The 21,030-nt window shown below is 37.5% G+C and overlaps 2 protein-coding genes across 3 annotated transcripts; both read left to right on the forward strand.

Annotated features, from left to right (window-relative positions):
- Positions 1-280: 280 nt before the first annotated feature.
- Positions 281-4,907, forward strand: LOC145613227 (calcium-dependent protein kinase 29-like). Its single transcript, XM_081668290.1, has 8 exons — positions 281-1,114; positions 3,035-3,178; positions 3,359-3,511; positions 3,610-3,725; positions 3,853-4,020; positions 4,142-4,269; positions 4,417-4,516; positions 4,624-4,907. The coding sequence occupies exons 1-8, from the start codon at positions 289-291 to the stop codon at positions 4,717-4,719; spliced, it is 1,731 nt and encodes a 576-aa protein (XP_081524416.1). The 5' UTR covers positions 281-288; the 3' UTR covers positions 4,720-4,907.
- A 919-nt stretch (positions 4,908-5,826) lies between these two features.
- Positions 5,827-20,784, forward strand: LOC145613228 (RNA pseudouridine synthase 2, chloroplastic-like). Of its 2 annotated transcripts, XR_014106895.1 has the most exons (8): positions 5,827-6,164; positions 15,087-15,230; positions 16,268-16,519; positions 16,626-16,825; positions 18,288-18,366; positions 19,272-19,447; positions 19,535-19,754; positions 20,415-20,784. XR_014106895.1 is itself a non-coding variant. In XM_081668291.1 (7 exons), the coding sequence occupies exons 1-7, from the start codon at positions 5,877-5,879 to the stop codon at positions 19,632-19,634; spliced, it is 1,239 nt and encodes a 412-aa protein (XP_081524417.1). In that variant the 5' UTR covers positions 5,827-5,876; the 3' UTR covers positions 19,635-20,009. The 2 variants fall into 2 exon arrangements, 1 of the variants encoding a protein (XP_081524417.1); XM_081668291.1 differs by lacking the exon at positions 20,415-20,784 and having other exon boundaries at positions 19,535-20,009.
- Positions 20,785-21,030: the final 246 nt, after the last annotated feature.

The raw sequence follows: 21,030 nt of genomic DNA on the forward strand, positions 1-21,030 counted from the left end.
CTATGCTGCATCCACATTTCAAGCCCAACAAACTCTCGCAGGGTATGAGAAGGGCTGATGCTGCATCCACATTTCAAGTCCAACGGATTTTTATGTGAAGGAGCGTGATAGAGTATAAAGCATATTTCTGGAACTCAACCATCAGCTTAAACTTTTGCTCGTTTTGGTCCCATTAACGAAAACTATCCCCAACAAGTGGGTAGGAACAAACAAAACACAAAAAAATAAATAAAAAGTGAACAACGATCAACTCTCGAAGGCAAAGCAAAGCACCCAAAAACATTCAATATGAAAGTGGACGACTCAATTCTAATTCCTTCCTTTTCCTTCCACCAATTCTCAAACCTTCCTTCTTCACCCCATTTCTTACTCTTTCTCTCTCTCTCTCCAAACATGGGAAACTGTTGTTCAGGAGAATTCTGGTCTCCAAGCTCTTACGAAATTGCAATCTCAGACACCTCTCCACCAACCCGAAGCCGAAACCGAAACGAATCATACTACAAACCCCCACCACTCCCTCCTATACAAACACCAGCTTCCCCTCCACCTCCGCCGCCACCACGTACATCAATTCCCTCTCCTTACTCTTCATCTTCGGTCCCGGAACACGACACGATCCTAAACAAACCCTATGTAGACATCACCTCCATCTACCACCTAGAGAAAGAGCTAGGAAGAGGGCAGTTTGGTATAACATTCTTATGCACAGAAATTTCAACAGGGTTGAAATATGCATGTAAATCAATATCAAAGCTTAAACTTAAGCGTAAAAAAGATATTGAAGATGTTAGAAGAGAGATTTTGATAATGCAACATTTAAGTGGACAACCAAATATTGTTGAATTTAAAGGGGCTTATGAAGATAAAAATAAATTGTATTTAGTAATGGAACTTTGTTCTGGTGGAGAGTTGTTTGATAGAATTGTGAGTAAAGGTCATTTCTCTGAAAAGGAAGCTGCTGTTATTTTTAGACAGATTGTTAATGTTGTTCATGTATGTCATTTTATGGGTGTCATGCATAGAGATTTGAAGCCTGAGAATTTCTTGTTGGTTAGTAAGGATGATGATTCCCCTTTGAAGATTACTGATTTTGGCCTCTCCGTCTTCATCGAAGGTAAGTTGAATCCTATTTCCGGACAACTATGATATACATAATCCTTAGAACTGCATAACATAATTTATTTACGGAGTAATTCATTTTTTTAAAAAAAAAATTGCATGATATAGATGATTATCCGTTGATTGGTTTGTATGTTTGTCTTTCTTTTTTAGCTTACACATGTAACTCTAAAAGCTGTATATATCATTTTTTGTTTAGTTGGAATTGTTTTTCATGCTACCAATTTTAACTTCTTTTGGAGTTTTTATTAGGTTGCCAAAATGCCAATTACAAGTTATTGGGAAAGTTAGAATTTTAACTTACACATTATAGAAAGTGGAATTTTGTTGGGATAAACTAGCACATCAATGTAGCATATACGTAGCTTTATGCTGGGAAGAAAGGAGTATATTTTTTTAGGCAATTATATGAAATATTGCAAAGTTTAAATTGTTATATTTTATATGGACGTTATTTCATTCTGAAGCAAGGTATATATGACTATTGATGAGTAATCAAGCTAGCTAGCATAGAAGATACTTGGCCTTGACTTTGATTGATAGTAAGTTTAAGGGTGCAAGGGTGCAACATATCATAGCCCACCTTGGTGTAAAATGTACGCATTAAATTATAACCTTATTTTTTATTTATTTTTTGTTTCTGTCCATTTAAAATTAAAATATGGAATTTTTAAGGCAAAAACAAAAAAAAAAAAAAATTTATTTTTTTCAATTGATGAAACACTCCTGCAATGTGAGATTTTATCTTCTTTAATTAAATAGAGGTTGTTAGTTTGTTACCCTATATCTTGATTCTTGAGGGCAGGGGATGGATCCCGATGCCAATATAACTGAACCAAACAAGTGCAGTGGTATGGGATCGAGTGATTCCAAACCCATTTAACTGAACCAAACAAGTGGTATGGGTTCGAGTGATTCCAAACCCATTTAACTGAACCAAACAAGTGGTATGGGTTTGAGTGATTCCAAACCCATGTCAAACTCGTACTTTGAATCGAGCCAAGCACCTTCTAACATAACTCAATCAGATTTCTATTTGTTAGGTGTACATTTTCATTCCGAATATAAGAAAATAAATAAATAACTTTACAGGAATATAAACATGCACGAATTTGATTGGTTTGTTTTTCTCTTTAAGGTTTATCACCTGGGAATTCATACCTTGGGATATACAGATAAATTTAACTATGTAACACATACGCTATAATTTCTTTAGAAAAAAGGGTAGAAGAAGTAAGCATTTTGTTATGATTTAATAATAATAATAATAATAAAAAGATCAACCCAGTAAAATTTGGGAAAGAAATGGTAAATGTAATGGAGATATTTTTCATGTATAACTCTAGAAAGCAACCTGCACCAAAATGGTGTCCTAGAGTCATAAAAAGGGGCCAGTCAACCAAATCAAGTCAACTTATGTTTCCTCAAAAACGAAGACTGAGTGATTGAATAAAAACAAGCACTAACTTAATTAATTAAGTGGGAATTATGAAAGAGATGTTCATTATGGTTAACTAGGATCATTTAAGCTTGTTTCAAACCATTTGTTACGATTTATGTCCTCGTCTGCCATCAGTTCAGCAAAAATCAACAATTTCCCTCAATTATTTTCCTATCCATCTCACTGATGTTATGTCTGATGTAGATAATTTTTGTATTTAGTTTCGCGCTGTCATGAAGAGACAATGTTGAAAATGTCACGAGCTGAGTAGCTTATGTACTGTAACTTAACTGCAAGTTAATGCTCCATTCCACAATATGCAATCATATCTATCTTTTAACTTTGGACATTTGAGTCTTAAGTAGTACAAGTATATTGTTTCATTTAAGATTTTTCTTTAAAGTCGGACTCAACAATATGATGTTGGAACTATTTGGGATTCATCAATAGTGATCAGTCAAATGAAAAATGCAGGAAAAGTGTACAAGGAACTTGTCGGAAGTGCATATTATTTAGCACCAGAGGTTTTGGAACGCAACTATGGGAAAGAGATAGATGTGTGGAGTGCTGGAGTCATTTTATACATTCTTCTTAGTGGAGTTCCTCCTTTTTGGGCTGGTAAGCATATGGACTTCCTGAAACAAAATTCAGCGTGTTACATGCTGCTTAACAAAAAATTATAAGATTGTTATAGCAGCTTGTATATAGAGATGTTACTCGGATTAAATGAATATGCATTCTGTAATTAGCCCTTCTCATCTCTTTGGTTCTGATTCATAGTGTTTGCGATTGTTTCAGAGACTGAAGCTGGGATTTTTAATCAGGTCAAGAACGGGAAGCTTGACTTGAGTTCACATCCATGGCCTTCAATTTCTGCTGGTGCCAAAGACTTAATTGCTAAAATGTTAGAGAGAAATCCTAAGGCGCGTATAAGTGCTGCAGAGGCACTTGGTATGTATTTTTCTGCTCGACTATGGTTTGGTAATAGGAAATTTTGACATGAAAACTGCTTTTGACTGCCCACAATTTACATATTACCTATGAATCAGAGCATCCATGGCTCAAAGAAGACAGTGATGCTTCTGAGAAACCTATTGACAGCGCGGTTCTTATTAGGATGAAGCAGTTCAGAGCAATGAATAAGCTCAAGAAGCTTGCTCTCATGGTAACATAACAAATTCCGGTACATTGTTATAACATCTATTCTATAATCGACAAATGCCTGTGTTAAACCCGGAATTTGTTAGGCTAGTTGTACTTGTTTCTTGATAATGTGAATTTGATTGATGAAGGTTATGGCAGAAAATCTGTCAGATGAAGAAATCAAAGGTTTAAAGGAAATGTTCAACAACATTGATACTGACAGAAGCGGGACAATTACTATAGATGAACTTAAACATGGCCTGGCAAGGCTTGGCTCAAAACTCAGTGAACCTGAAATAAAGCAGCTAATGGATGCTGTAAGAAAATCGATCAACTATCAGAATTTGACAATCAATATTTTGGAAGTAATGCAAATATAGAATCCTTATAAATAACACCTGTGCGTCTATATTAAGTCTAGCTTGCGTTTTCTGTCAGGCTGATGTTGATAAGAATGGAACTATTGATTACATGGAATTCATTTCGGCCACTATGCATCGGCATAGATTGGATAAGGAAGAGAATATGTACAAGGCTTTCCAGTTCTTTGACAAGGATGGCAGTGGGTTAGTATACTAGATCATGCTTACATGATAATTTTTTTCATGTTCTGTTTTGCTTAGGCGAATATAAAGTTATACTCCCTCCGTTCCAAAATATATACTTGTATATGGCTAACAGCTAAATATATGTACATTCGTTTGATATTGTAGGTATATAACAAGAGATGAGCTGAAACAGGCAATGACAGAATATAAAATGGGAGATGATGCAACTATCGACGAAATTCTTGATGATGTTGACACTGACAAAGTAAATTTTCTTTCTTAACTTTGTTTGCACCCTTGTGTTTTCTATGTTTAAGTTGTGATTCGACGATAGACTTGTTCTATGAATGATGTTTGGTGTGTTGCACGCAGGATGGAAACATAAATTATGAGGAGTTTGTAGCAATGATGAAGAAGGGCACACCAGATTCTGATGGAAAGAAAAATGAGTTGTTTGTGTACAAGTGAAAAGGGTGAAGGGGAGCTAAAATTAATTATTTGTGCCTTGTATATTATTGTTCTGATTATTTTCTCGTTACTTGGTAAGGCGTGTTGCTGTTTCCTGAGATTAATAAGCTGCATATTTGTTACAAAATTTGATCATCAGTCATGTATGTTTACTTTCTATTACAGTTATATATATGCAAAATTTCAACTACAAATCCCACAAATTAAAGTATGTGGTAAGCCTCTTGGATTAAAAAACTGTTTTGCATTAACTATGAATTATTGTAGATAAAGGGTAACCCAAAAAGTCGAGATTATCAAATATAATGTATTTCAATAGAAATTTGGATGGAAAAGGACAGGAAATAGACTATCAACTGCTCCATTTGCTTTTTTAGAGTCTAAATTTTAAGAAAATTAACCACATAAACCTATTAGAAATTATTTATGTTAACGAACCTTGTTAGATACTTATTTGATAGAATTTTATGAACTTGTAGTTTAACATTTTATCATTCAAAAGTGTTTTTAAGAGACAATAAGAGAATGAGACATATTTTGAAAGACGGATAAAGAGGTAGTTTTTATGTGCACTAAGATTGTCCATTTCACATTTGGGTTGGGATTTCGAGCTAAAAAGTTTAATAATCGTGTATTATACCTACATATGGCACCTTGGGCCAAGCCGACTCAAGCATCAAAAAAGCATGGCTCAACAATGTAAACACGACACGATTCATGCGCAATGGCTGTAAGCTTAGCTTGGATAACCTTTATTTGTGAGAAGCATGACATAGCACGATGCGATCTGACTTTACATGACAAAACACGCTAAAATCATGAAATTTGGTTTAGGCGCCACACATGTTGCAAGCATAACACAAAGTGTCAAGGTACAGTGGCACATAACTTGGGCCAAGCACGGGCTGAACTTATAAAAATTTCAATACAACACAACACGGCACAACACGTACCTTGTCGACTAGGCCAAGGGTCGGGCCTAGCTAAGCCAAAGAATATGGGTCCCCACACGATCCATAAGCCAATACCCCACAAGCCACAACCATCTTTTTATTTGGCATTGAAAGAAGGGGCTAAGAAGCCCAAAACTTCCGGTTTAATCCAGGTCATCATACAGTTAGTTTGTGTAGAATTTCTGAAATAGAAAGGTAACAAAAATGTTGTCACTCACTTCATCTCCTACCTTCTGCCAATTTCCTCCGCGCCAAACAATTCGATTTAGGGTTTCAACTCTCGTCAAAGCCTTCTCCACCACTTCTTCCGCTGAAGGTGTAAGAACCAACTATGAAGGAGTTAAATTGGAGGAGAAAGTGACGGTCGAAGGCGTCGCTAAAACTAGGCTTGACGCTTGGATTTCTTCCAAAATTAATGGAATTAGCAGAGCTAGAGTTCAATCCAGTATTCGCGCTGGCCTTGTCTGCGTTAATGGCCGCGTTGTCGATAAGGTGTTACTGCTTCCATTTCTCTATTTCATTTTCTGGATTCATTATTTTTGTACAAATTGTTGCATTCTAATATTGAATTTAGTTGTTAATTTAGTAATTTATTGTTTTTGGATGGTATTATGACGATTTATGTTAGCCGGCTCCCAATCATTTTGGGACTAAGGCTTTGTTGTTGTGTTATTGTTGTTGTAGTAGTATTACCATGATACCAAACTACTCCTATAATAACACCAATAAATATAAAATGCTTTATTGGTATCTCTAGTATTCTTTGTTGGTATAAAGATAATGGGAACAAGCTATAATGTAATATGGACATGTGTTATTAGAGTCGGTGATGACTCGAGTTGTTAGAGACTGTGAAATGCTTGTTTGGTAAGCAGTAATGAACTGACAAATAGTGGCAATGGTGAAGGGTTTGTATGGTAATGATTATGGTAAATTTGGTAGTGGTATATAATATAATGCAAAACAAATAAAGACTATATTATGGTAATGATAATGGAGATGGTATATACACAAATCAAGATTATAGTATGGTATACTTCGTACGAAGTAATTAAGAACTATGACGTTATAGATCTTATATCATATAGGATAAGTGTAAGATCCCTATTGGGCCATGCGCGTCATGGCGTCCCTAGGCAAAGGCACACTACAGCTTGGCTAGGTGCTAGGCCTTGTACATATTACTAAATGACCCTATGGTGTGGTTAATAAGTAAATAAATGCATATGGTTGCCTCTATATAATAGCTTGGTAAGCTAAGGTTCATTGGATGGACGTTGGACCAAGGGTTGGAGCTAATAGTCCATTATTGTGTTTCTGTCAATGGCGTGTTCACTAGGTTTACAAGCGTTAAGCAATATAAAAAACTATAGGGGGACTCTCATGGCTTGGTGCGGCCATGGGCGCATCATTGGCTAAGGCCATGATGCATGGTTCTAAGTGTGGCGTGAGGTATCTAGGACTTGGGCACAAGGTTACTTAGTGGGCTAAATGACTTGGGTTTGAGCGAGCCTTTGCTGGTACGTGCTTGGCGTGGCTGCGAAGCGACGTGTCAGTTAGGCACCGGCGTCGCTACGAAGTGTTGCCTAGCCAATAACACGGTACACCAAAGCGACGCGACGCTTAGGCACCAGTGCAGTGTGGTGAAGCGACGCGGCGCTTGATCTCCGGCATGGTGCTCACGAGGCAGCACGTGGGTGCAATGCCTAGCGGGAGTTGGCACTGATGTTGGAAGTTATTCTGTATGTGAAGGGATGCTATGGAATGCAAAGCAAGGCGTTGGTTGGTGTTGGATGACAGTTATGCGAACGGTTGCAATGTATGGATAATGATTGGATGCTCAACCAAGGCAAAGCGACAATTCACATTGTGGATGACGGTTTATGGGCAAAGGCATTCTGAATGGAGTGAGGAGACATGAGTGATGATGGTGGCGATCCGCGACGGTTGGTTAGGATTGCTGACTTGTATTAGATTACAGTTAATTGCATGAGTGCCACTTGGCATGCATGCGTGATTAGTGTCTATTTGCATTAGAGGGGGTTGTCCTCCTTTCCCTATAAATAGATGACCTTAAGGTATGTCTAAGGCATCCAAAAACTATTGTGTACATACGTTATTAATGATATTAATAAAAGTATGCTTTATGTTATATCCAAAGTGTTCTATATGTTCTATCGTGTTTATTATATTGTGTGTTCATATATAAAGTTAGTGTGAGAAGTTAGGCTGGTTAGTGTATCTAACGCCATCATAGTTAGCGAAAATTTAACTGTGATAATTTGGTATCACAACGGGTTTTTACAATAGACTTGTTGCATTTTTATGTTTCCTTCTAAGAAGATCGCTAAGTAGGTTGCTATCGTGTTGCTTCTAACTTAAGAGAAATTAAGAGATTAAAGAAAGAGAAGTCTCGTTGTTAGAAGGAACTTGATTCTCAAGTTAAAGACAGTGTTGAGGAAGGTTTAGATTATTTATTTCCTGGTCATTGTTGTTACTCATCAATTTCCATCACAACGACCCAGTCCCGTTGAGAGTGCTTCCACCCCCACAAAGTGGCCCTCAACCTTAGTCCCACAAAGTTAGCATTCTTTCGAAAACTTCTGTCACTCAAAAATCGTAGGCAATGGTGAAGTTCTTTGAAGAAAACAAGGCCTCTTTGGCCTAGATCGAAAAGTAATTAGGCTTGGGAAACGATGATCTTCCCCCTAGTACGGCACGTGAGTCAGTTTACTTTCTGAAAAATTGAACGAGATAAATGAAATGATACAAAATCTAGTGGGAAAGCAAAGGGAGATGGGTTGAAGTATTCATTCTTGGTGCGACATCGTCTTCTTCTTATTCCTTTTCCATGGAATCCTTTTCATCACTTGACTCACCTAACAACCCAACAACGCAGAAAGTTGTTGGCGTTTTGGGCAATTACGGGCTATGTGAGAACCTTTGCAAACGAAACACTCGTCAGTGAACCGCGTTTTCTTGTTAGACGAGTTTTCTTCTTTCATGTTGTCGGATTTCTGACTCGACTTATCATTGTTTTGGCGGGCCTTCTTTTTCATGAACTTCCTTTTCTTTCCATGATCATTACCCTTTTCTTTTCCGCCATTGTTATCAGCAACATTGGACGGTTTCCAATCGACTAGCGCTTCTCCGGTAACAATCGCAGCGTTCAAATCTTGAACCTTCTACCTTCTCAACTCGGTTTGGGCCAAAGGCTTCAAAAACCGGACATGAACTGAAACAACTTGTCCTCCTCGGACATGTTACTAATATTCAACATCAAAGACAGAAATTGCTTTCTGATCTCTTCCTTCATTACATCCCATGAGGATATAGGATCTTTTCTGGCTACTCTATCTGCTTCTTGGCGAGATCTCCACCACAGTTTTGCATCACCGGATACAGTGCGGCCAAATCAACTTTGCCACTATCTCCCCAATTGGTCACTTTGAAATAGTGTTCCAAATCCCAAATGAATTTTTCTAGGGTCTTAGAGTCCCTATATCCATCGAACGATTTTGGTTCTGGAACCTTAGCACGATCCCCAGATGAAGATGTTTTCTCTTTGACCGCTTTGCGAAGAAGATAAAGTTCTTCCCTTAGATTAGGGTGTAAATGAACCGAGCCGACCAATTAACTACTCAGGTTCAAGTTCGGTTGAAACTCGTTCATGTTAGTTTATTTAATAAATGAGCCGAGTGTGAACAAAATTTGAAGCTCGTGTACTAAAGGAGCTTAAACATGAACATATATATGCTCGTTCAGATAAGTTCATGAACAACTCATTTATCTATGTTCACGAACTACTCGTTTATTTATATTCATGACATATTTATTTATTCACAATTGTTAATTTTATTCTTAATTTTTTAATAATTAAGATTTAATTCTAAGGTTTATAAATAGGATTTAATTATTATGCTAATTTTAAGATTTACAAATGTTAAAATTACAAATCTCATTTATTGGAGAAGCTCGTTTATTACTAAGCATGTTCATGAAACGCTCGTTTATCAACTCGTTAATAAACGAGTCGTTCACGAACCGTTCGCAAACATATAGTATTCTAAATGAGCTGAGCTTGAACAGATTTTTGAGCTCGCTTGAAAGCTCGGGATCGTGCTCGAACTCGCCTAAGTTAAATGAACTTGAATATGAACAAGGTAGTACTCGGCTCGGCTCAGCTCATTTACACCCCTACCTTAGATACTTCAACTCTGCTTCCGTCTCCATTTCCTGTCCAATAACACGTCTTGGGTTGCAAGGGATAAATTGAAAGACTTGAAGCATACTATCACATTCGTGAGTATGTTAAGCAATTCATGTCTTTAATGTTGGAAATTAGTAACATGTCCAAGGAGGGCAAGTTGTTTTAGTTCATGTCTGGTTTGAAACCTTGGGCCCAAACCGAGTTGAGAAGGCAGAAGGTTCAAGATTTGAACGCTGCGATTGTTGTCGCGGAAGCGCTAGTCGATTGGAAACCTTCCAATGTTGCTGATAACAAGGGAAGAAAAGAAAAGGGTAATGATCGTGCAAAGAAAAGGAAGTTCATGAAAAAGAAGGGCTTCCAAAACAATGATAAGTCGGTCAGAAATTCGACAAGAAAGAAGAAAACTCGTCAAACAAGAAAACGCGGTTCACCGACGGGTGTTTCATTTTCGAAGATCCTCACATAGCCCGTAATTGCCCAAAACGCCAACAACTTTTTGCGTTGTTGGGTGAGTCAAGTGATGAAGAGGATTCCATGGAAAAAGAACAAGAAGAAGACGATGTCGCACTAAGAATGAATACGATGAAGATATTGAGTGCGAGAAAGGGTGAATAAAAGGAACCGGTTGATGGCCTTATGTAATATAATGGTTCTGATATGTGGGCTATGATATACACTGGGGCTACCTATAACTTTCTGAAGGGTGGTCTAATTCGGAAGATGAGATTGAAAGTTCAACCATCTTTGCATATGATCAACACGGTGAATTCTGCCGCTGCAGATTCCGTTGGTATTGTGAAAGACGTCCATGTCAAAATGGGGGCATGGAAAGGAACGTTTGAGTTGCTTGCTGTGGAAATGAACGACTATGAGTCAGTTCTTGGCAACAAATTTTTCAAGCAAGCAAAGTTGATGGTTGCGCCCTATTTGGGCGGTGTTATGATAACTGGTGAAGCATATCTTTGCTTTGTCCCTTACAGGTTATCTACTGCAAATGTTACTTCAACTGATAGTTTATTGTCAACCATGCAGGTTAAGAAGGGTGTTAAATGGGGTGAACCCACGTTCTTGGCCGCTTTGGTTGAAATGAAGAAAGATGTGGTCGTTGAAGTACCAGATGAAATCGCTGATTTGTTGAAGGAATTTGAGGGTTTGATGCCTGGAGATCTGCCCAAAAGACTTCCACCAAGGCGCGAAGTGGATCATGCGATAGAGTTGGAGGCCAGTACGAGGCCACCTGCTAAGGCACCGTATTGGATAGGGCCATCTGGCCGAATTGCGCAAACACCTTAATGAGCTTTTGGATGTTGGCTAAGCCATCTAAGGCTCCATATGGTGCGCGAGTGCTGTTTCAAAAGAAGGCCGATGGATCGATGCGCATGTGTGTTGATTATCGTGCGCTAAACAAGGTAACGGTAAAGAATAAGTATCCCATTCCAAGGACGGAAGATTTATTTGATAGGTTGTCAAAGGCTACTTATTTTACCAAACTTGATTTACGTTTTGGTTATTGGCAAGTTAGAATTAAGGAGGGTGATGATCCCAAAACTACTTGTGTAACTAGATATGTTTCATATGAATTTCTTGTAATGCCGTTTGGGCTAACCAATGCCGCGTTTACTTTCTGTAACTTAATGAATAATGTTCTTTACGAGTATCTTGATAGTTTTTGTGTCGTTTATTTAGACGACATTGTTGTGAATTCGAACAGTTTTGATGAACATGTTAATCATCTTAGGTTAGTTTTCGAATAGTTAAGGAAGTATGAGTTATATGTGAAAAAGGAAAAGTGCGAGTTTGCAAGAACCGAAATTATGTTCCTTGGTCACAAAATTAGCAAAGGAAGAGTTCGGATAGATGAAAACAAAGTGAAGGCGATTGTCAATTGGGAACATCCCAAATCTGTCCCACAGTTGCGATCTTTTTTGGGTCTAGCCAATTATTATCGAAAATTTATTAAGGGCTATTGTCAAAAAGTGACGCCACTCACTGATTTGTTGAAGAAGGGTCAAGTGTGGGCATGTTTAGAAAAGTGTGAAGATGCTTTCAAGAGTTTGAAGTTGGCTATTTCATCTGAACTAGTGCTCAAACTTCCGGAGTTTGATAAATCGTTCGATGGATGGAATTTACAGTTTTGACGGATAATGTAGCGAATACATTCTTTCAATCAAAAAAGACGTCGCTAAAGCAAGCTCGATGGATGGAGTTTTTTTTGAAGAATATGACTTTGCTTGGCACCACAAACTTGGACGCCATAATAGTGTATCGGATGCACTAAATAGGAAAACGCAAGAAGTGTTTGCGGCCCTTACTAGCGTGCAATCTGATTTTACACAGCGTGTCCGGGATGAGTGCAATGACAATGCGGAATATGTTAAGTTATGTGAGCAAGTGAAAGAAGGTTATGTGCGAAGCATTGGCTAGAAAACGGGTTGTTGCTAGCACAAGGAGGGCGTTAGTACTTCCCATCTGGGAAATTACGTCAAGAATTGTTAAGCTCGGTCCATGATGTTGTATGGGCCGGACACCCGGGAAGGGAAAGGGCGCAAGCATTATTGGAACGCAGTTATTTTTGGCCTAGAATGTTGGCGGAAGTGGAGGCATATGTGAAGTCATGTCATGTGTGCCAATTGGACAAGACTGTGCGTCGCAAGGAAGCAGGCTTATTGCAACCATAGTCCATTCCGGAGAAGCCATGGGTTTTAGTTTCGATGGATTTTATTTCGGGGGTTCTAACGTGAACAAGCAGAAATCTATCATGGTGGTGGTAGATTTTTGAAGTATTCTGTGTTTACCCCGGCTTCTAATGCGTGTCCTGCCAAGGAGGCAGCGAAGCTATTTCTTGGGCATGTTGTTAAATATTTTGGTTTACAGCAAGATATTGTTAGTGATAGGGATACACGGTAAACTGGTCGTTTTTGGGTTGCTTCATTTAATTTGTTGGGATCGGAATTAAAATTCTCGACTGCCAATCATCCACAAACGGATGGGCAAATGAAACGCATCAATGGTTTGCTAGAAGAATATCTAAGACATTATGTCATAGCCTCTCAAAAGAATTGGCTGGAGTTGTTAGATTTTACTCAGTTTTGCTATAACCTCCATAAGAGTTCGGCAACGAGAATGAGTCCCTTTAAACTTGCTATGGGTTGGCAGCCACTTACGCCGCATGAGGTCATAAAGCATAGCAAATATGTGGGCTGCCCGTAGCGCATCGCTTTGCTACAAATTATCAAGAGTTGATGGAATAGGTGAGAGACAGCCTAGAAAAGGCCTCTCATCGCATGAAGAAGTACGTTGATAAGGGAAGACGTCCGTTAGAGTTTAACGTTGGGGATAAAGTGTTGCTGAAACTTGCCCCTCAGATTTGGAAAATGATTAGCACCAAAACGGCGCAAATGGTTTTGATCCTAAGGTACGATGGTCCATTTGAGGTGTTGAAGAAAGTGGGTGTTGTTGCATATCAGTTGCAAGTACCAGAGATATTCAAGGTGCACCCAACCTTCCATGTTAGCTATTTGAAGCCTTATTACGAGGATGCGGAAGGTTTGCATCCCGCCTCAAAAAGGAACCCACCAACGATCCGGAAACAATTCACTAAGGAAGTGGAAAAGATTCTAGATCGAAGAATGTTGGGCAAAGTAAGAAAAACCGCCAAGTTGAGTACATGGTGCAGTGGAAGAATTTTCCAAAGCGGAGACTTCGTGGGAACGTGATACTACGTTATGGCAATTCGAGGCTCAGATTGAAAAGTACTTAACGAGGCAAGATCTTCAAGTGGGGGAGAATTGTAAGACCCCTATTGGGCCATGCGCGGCATGGCGTGCGGCGTGCCTAGGCAAAGGCACACTACGACTTGGCTAGGTGCTAGGCCTTGTACATATTACTATATGACCCGATGGTGTGGTTAATAAGTAAATAAAAGCATATGGTTGCCTCTATATATTAGCTTGGTAAGCTAAGGTGCATTGGATGGACGTTGGACCAAGGGTTGGGGCCAATAATCCATTATTGTGTTTCTGTCACTGGTGTGTTCACTAGGTTTACAAGCGTAGAGCAATATAAAGCTCTATAGGGGGAAGGTATCTCTCATGGCTTGGTGCGGCCATGGGCGCATTATTGGCTAAGGCCATGATGCATGGTTCTAAGTGTGGCGTGGGCTATCTAGGACTTGGGCACAAGGTTTGCTTGGTAACTTAGTGGGCTAAGTGACTTGGGTTTGAGCGAAGGCTCGTGGCGAGCCTTTGCTGGTACGTGCTTGGCGTGGCTGCAAAGCGACGTGTCGGTTGGGCACCGGCGTCGCTACGACGGCACGGTACACCAAAGCGACGCGACGCTCGGCAGCACCTGGGTGCAATGCCTAGTGGGAGTTGGCACTGATGTTGGAAGTTATTCCGTATGTGAAGGGATGCTATGGAATGCGAAGCTAGGCGTTGGTTGGAGTTGGATGACATTTATGCAAACGGTTACGATCTATGAATAAGGATTGGATGCTCATCCAAGGCGAAGCGACACTTCACATTGTGGATGAGGATTTATGGGCAAAGGCATTTTGAATGGAGCGAAGAGACATGAGTGATGATGGTGGCGATTCGCGACGGTTGGTTAGGATTGCTGACTTGTATTAGATTACAGTTAATTGCATGAGTGCCACTTGGCATGCATGCGCGATTAGTGTCTATTCTCATTGGAGGGGTTTGTCCTTCTTTGCCTATAAATAGATGACCTTGGGGTCTGTCCAAGGCATCCAAAAACTATTGTGTAAATACGTTATTGATGATATTAATAAAAGTATGCTTTGTGTTATATCCTAAGTGTTCTATATGTTCAATCGTGTTTATTATATTGTGTGTTCATATATAAAGTTAGTGTGAGAAGTTAGGCTGGTTAGTGTTTCTAACGCCATCACAGTTAGCGAAAATTTCACTGTGACAATAAGAATGATGAAATATATAACCATGGTCATTGAATATTCAATCATTGGATAAGATATATTTTTTTGGTTTGATTGCGATTATGCTACTTCATTTGTGAGAGTTTTGTAAATCAAAGAGATCTCTCCGTCATTTGTCAATAATAAACCAACAAAAAAAGTAAATTTTTAAGGGACAGTCTAATATAGAAATGTCATCTATTGTTTAGGGTATAATATAGTAAGTTTTGTCTTGTTGAAATTCTCAATAGGGTGGTCATTGTTTTTGCAGGTATCATATGGTGTTAGAACAGGGGATGAAATCAACTGCACTATAGCAAAACTGCAACCATTGAGGGCTGATGCAGAGGATATACCTTTGGACATTACTTATGAGGATGATCATGTTTTAGTTGTGAATAAACCTCCACATATGGTAAGTATTCTTATGTCATAGTTTGTTGATGGTCTTTCATACTCCATTAATTAGCTGTGTTACCTATTTATTAAAATTTACGTGCTTTATTATTCATTGGGAGCTTATTGTGTTTTGAAATGAGGTTGTTCATCACATAAGCGTTCTAAGGTTTCTACTGCTGTATGAGGATTTAAGGAACTGTTATGTGACTACTATATCCACATACCTCTTTAATCCAATTCATAAAAAATAAAAAAAGATCTCATCCTACATATAGCCCTTTGCAACTGCTGACGTGTGATAGATGTCAAATCTTGCTGAACTTATCATGTATATACGTAATTAGAATTTATTCAAAAGGGTTTATATAGAAATTATGTCCTTGATAAAAGACATGTAGTAATCTGATTCTGGTACAGATATTATAAAAAAAAAAAAAAAAAAAAGATGTTAATGTTTGTCATGCACCTTATGAGAGCTTATTCCTGTTGGAAGAACTACTAGAAATTTTATTGATAATTGGCTTCCAGAAAGTAAATGAAATATCATCAAAATATTCCAGAATCACGCATGTAGATGATTTGTGATGACTCTTGTATTTAGTGTGATGATGCCCATTCTAGCTTTGAAAGTTGTTAGCTGTCAGATTCGGGCATTTGTTTGTGTGTCTACATCTGTACATCAGTATACTTCTCCTTTTGCTTCATTATTTTGTCTTGTTTGGAATGATATTAGATTCCAATGCAATTAGTATCTTATACTCTTTCGATAAATAGTCATCCCAATGCATCGTTTCATAATATCAAGTTTTGTTTGTTTTCTTTTTCTTTTCTTTTTTTATTTTATTTATTTATTTTTTTCTTGGGCGTAATTGTGAGGTTTTTTTTTTGGCCTAATAAAAAGTTAAATAGGACTAATGAAGAGAAACATGGGTAGATCATGCAAAGAGTATTTGTGAGATTCTTTGCTTTTGAGATGGATGAGAAACATCAAAATTTGTAAATTATAAGTATATGGTACAGATTTAATACCGTTAATATCTATACTGTGATTAGGTTGTCCATCCTGCACCTGGAAATCCAAGGGGCACACTTGTTAATGCAATTTTGAACCATTGCAGTCTCCCCAATGTTGCATTAACTGATGTTGGGTGGCTTTCTGAGGCAGATGATGTGTCTGAGGATGATCTCAATATAGACGTCCATCCTACAGATCAAACTACTTCTGAAGATGCATCCTGTTCAATTCGCCCTGGGATAGTGCATAGGCTAGACAAAGGCACTAGTGGATTGCTGGTTGTTGCTAAGGTAAAATTTATAAAATTTTACAGGATGTTTAGTTTCTATTGCAACTGAAGAGATGAAAATGGTTCACATAATTATGAATTTTGTAAAACTTATGTGCTGTTGACAGGATGAACATTCTCATGCTCATTTGGCAGAGCAATTTAAGGCCCATACAGTGACCAGAGTTTACTTAAGTATCACTTCTGGGGTGCCTACTTCAGCTTCTGACCGCGTTGAGGTGCCAATTGGTCGTGATCTAAATAATCGAATTCGGATGACTGCTGCTACTGGAAATAAAGCTGGACCTGCGAGACATGCTGCAAGTAGGTAAATTATGTCTCTACACTGCATAATAATGTTTTTAAGATCCTTTCACTGTCTCACAGAAGAAGAAAAAAAAATCAAAATTTTGCTTCAAATGACTTAAACAAAATTCGGCTAGTGTCTACAACATAGTGCCTCATAGGCTCATATATTGATATACATACAGCATAACTTTATATGTCTGTTATAATGGGAAACTACCTATACTCAAATGTAATACTTCCTCCGTTCCATTTTACAAGTATTGTTAAAAGTATTTATTGATTCATAATATAAAATTTTTTAAAGGAGAGAATGCCATTGACCAAGTTTTTGTCATAATCTTATAAAATCAAATACTACCCCTTCCATTTTTTTTATTATTTCTTATTGACTTCTTTGTTTTCAATGAATACTTTGACCATTTATATCTATATATATTTAAATAAAAATTAAAGAAAGTTGTGTTTTTTTTTTTTTTTTTTTTTTTTTTTACATTGAGACAAATCCAATAATATTGTACAAGATAACATGTGTTTTTTATTAGTAAAAAAAAGTGTGGTTTAGAGTAAGATATGTGAATAATGTAGAAGTCAATAGTTGGTGGGAGTACCATAATAGAAAATGTAATTATAGCTTATATATACTCTTCAAACTTGTATGCAAAAACCATAATAATTGTGTAAAGATAATTTGCACTTATATTGTGGTCATCTGCTCACCACAAGTATTCTTTAATTTTTTATTTCTTATTTTTTTATGGAAAATGTTTTGAAAAATGTTAAAACCTCTCAAATTGCAATTATGAAGTGAATCTTCTAAGCCATTTTATGCCACAACAACCCTGAAAAATAAATGTAACTCCTCCCAGCTTCCACTTCAGCAATACAACAACTATCACCATGGTCATTACTGTATTTTGTATTTCCTATTGTTAAGTTTTATGAAATAAAAAAAAAAAAGGTAAAGAGAATGAGTAATAGGAAAAGGCTGATCATTACAAGAAATTTGACATGTGATGATTATGACAAAAATTAAGGTTGCAAACTTGCAATTCTGTTAGCTGGATAATTTTTCCTTTTGGAAATAGGGTATTTTCCTTTGAAATGGGGGCTGCGGGGGGGTATTAAACTTCCCTTTTACACCCTAAATTAATTGTGTTTCTTTCTTGACCCGACCCCAGTCTTGCCTATATTTATTTGTTACAAATACCTAAAGATATATAGTGATACATCATCTAAGACAGGTTGATGAATTTGGTAGACATTGTGTATAACACCATGAAATGGGTCAGATGTGTAACTTTTGGTATAGGGTCTATGTATTTCAGGTTGGGTTGAGAAATGTTCTAATAACATTTGTGTTTGAATCAATCATATAAGTCAATGACTCCTGCTTTGGTATTTATCTAACAATTTTATTAATTGATGCACCTGTAATACCTTCAAATTTTAAATTTTTTCTTTCCTTTGTCTTGTGTCTGCAGGTACAAAGTACTTGAAGTATTAGCTAATGGAGGTGCAGCATTAGTTGAATGGAGATTAGAAACTGGGCGTACACATCAGGTATAAAAAGTACTGCAGAACTCCCATTTCTCTGGCCCATTAAAATAGAGAATTGATGAAGGTGTTGATATGCTCAACTGCTCACTATTTTAGATGTATTCTGCATTCCAAATCTGGTATTGACTTCTGAGATTTGAAAGATGGTGAATTGGTGACTAGGCATGTTTTGTTTCTCTTGTCTTTAAGTTTGCTAACATAGTTTTTAGTATAGCACTCTAGGGAAATCATCATATGATTATCATTCTTGTGGTTTACAAGAATCTTGTTATTCCAATTGCCAATTGCCATACAGACAGCCTAAGTGCCTATCAAAGGATACCATCTAGTTTAGTCAGTTGAAGTCTTAGAGGGTGGTACCTAAAAATTGAGTTCAAATTCCACTTACATCATATGCTCTTGTGGTTCTCTGTACACCAAAAAAAAGGTTAAAAAAAACTTAAAAAATAAAGAAAGAAAATTATGCCCTTTCAAATTTCATTGGATGTCTTAACACTTAAGGTGAAACAACTGAGACTAAGCATCACTGAAAAGAAGCATCACTAATGTGCAAAAATCAATCAAAGCCGTCATCAGATTCCAACATTTACTTGGTTAGATGGATTTGTCATATGTGTGTATAAATCTTGTGCTGCAATTCCAGAATAAAGTTGAAAAATTCTATGTGCATAGTGTGCTCAATAATATGTTGTGTTTTATTATAAGACTTAGGAGATGTTAAATTCCCTTTTGTTGGAACAATATTGAAGGTTCCCTTGCCATATTACTTTGCCTCAAGTGTACTTACTTTTCAGTGCTACCATTAGTTTGTACTCTGTAATGTACACAGATCTTTCTTTGTGATCTACTCTATAAGTTGGTCTGAGCTCATTACATTTGCCATGTATGTGTCCTTGTATTTGATGAAGATTCGGGTGCATGCAAAGTACATAGGCATTCCATTACTGGGAGATGAATTGTATGGTGGGACCAAGGATATGGCCTTATCGTTACTTCGACCAAGAACCCCATCCACATGTCATTTACAGCTCAGTGATCTGGTTTCCAGCATAGAAAGGCCCTGCCTCCATGCTATGGTTCTTGGGTGAGAAGTAAAATCTAATTATTGTACTTCCCGTTCTAAATTTGAGCAATAGTTGCGAAGTTCCTAATATTGTTACTATTTTTTTAGGTTTAAGCATCCATGTACTGGCAAATACATGCATTTTTCATGCCCTCCACCTACTGATCTTGCTGAAATATTGAGTCAGCTACGCAATATCTCAAAATAAATTGGTGCCCAAATTCTGCACATACCACATGTTCTTTTCAAGGTCCACTGAGTGGTGCTTCAACACTTTCTTTCAAGGGACAGCAAGCAAATAGCGCTCTGGGTGTTTGCAAGGACCAAGGTAGGTAGAAACTAACCAATGACATTTAGGGGCCGTTTGGTTAGGGTTAATAATCAAAGGGAAAGGGAATGAACAGGCCCCATTCCCTTTGTTGTTGTTTGTTTGTCACATTTAATCATTCACAGACCATTCAATATATGCTTTCAGGTTTGTAAAAAGTATCTGTCCAGGGCTATATAGTAATTGTTATATGTTCTCTTGCCCTATCCTTTTCTTCCTTGTGGAGATTAATTTATCAGCGAACTTTTCGTCCAATGATCTTACAAGGATGTACTTGGAAGTTTATTCCTTGGTTCGTGAGTAGTGCTCAAACTCTGATAGCTATCCTTTGCATCACCCTTCGCCATACCCATGCTATTTTAAGGGCTTGGGAAATCTGGCTTTATTATTGCTAAGTAGTTTGCTCTTTCTGTCGGGGTCATTAATTGATGCCAATTGCACTTAATATCAGGATGACTTATAGTGTCCGTCATGCCAAATTAAGTATTATCATCGCCAAGAAATGGTGTGAAAAAAGTATGGATCAACAATATTGTGTTTTCTTGATGTATTACATGAATTAAATGTGTTATGTTGGATTTAGCTTGATCCGACCTTGTCGTATTGCCACTACTAGGCTTCTTGTCAACTCTGCAGCTGATTGGTATTTGTGGTGTTCAGTTCTGTAGGTCCTGATTGTAGGAAGAGACTATCATGGTTCAACAAGTCCAGTCCAAAGCCACCATTCACTTCAAATTGCTAATGAATGACGTCAAGAAGTTGCTGGCTCACTTCGATGTTGTTTTTTCTTGCCATGTCTATCGAGAAGCTAATCGTGCAGCAGATGATGTTGTAGCTATAGGCCATCAAATTATAGGCTATGTAAACATTAACCCTAATTTAGATGCTAAGTTTTTTTATTTTATTTCTTAAGATAAGTTAGGGTATAGTCTTGAGAGAAGACTTTCCTAACTTAGTTTCTTGCTGATTAAATATTGAGAAATTTGCTATTGTAAAATTACATATTCAAAATGAATCTAAAAATTACATAAATTTGTATCTTCTCAATTTCTCTCCGACAAGCTTCACCTCGTACTTTCCTTTTTTCTTTTTTTGACTTAAGTTTTTTCCCATACAGATAAAGGAAATATTTTTTAATCACATTATTCATCAAAAAAACGTAGTCTAAGTGGAATTAGGTTGATTATTCACAAAGGCTTTGTTGGCTTTGATAGAAAACAGATTTTAGGGAAAATGATTTCTCAATTTCAACTTTATATTAAAAAAAGGGCCCCAC

The sequence above is a fragment of the Chenopodium album genome, chromosome 25, assembly GCF_948465745.1.
Source record: "Chenopodium album chromosome 25, dcCheAlbu1.1, whole genome shotgun sequence".
NCBI classification, from domain to species: Eukaryota; Viridiplantae; Streptophyta; class Magnoliopsida; order Caryophyllales; family Amaranthaceae; genus Chenopodium; species Chenopodium album.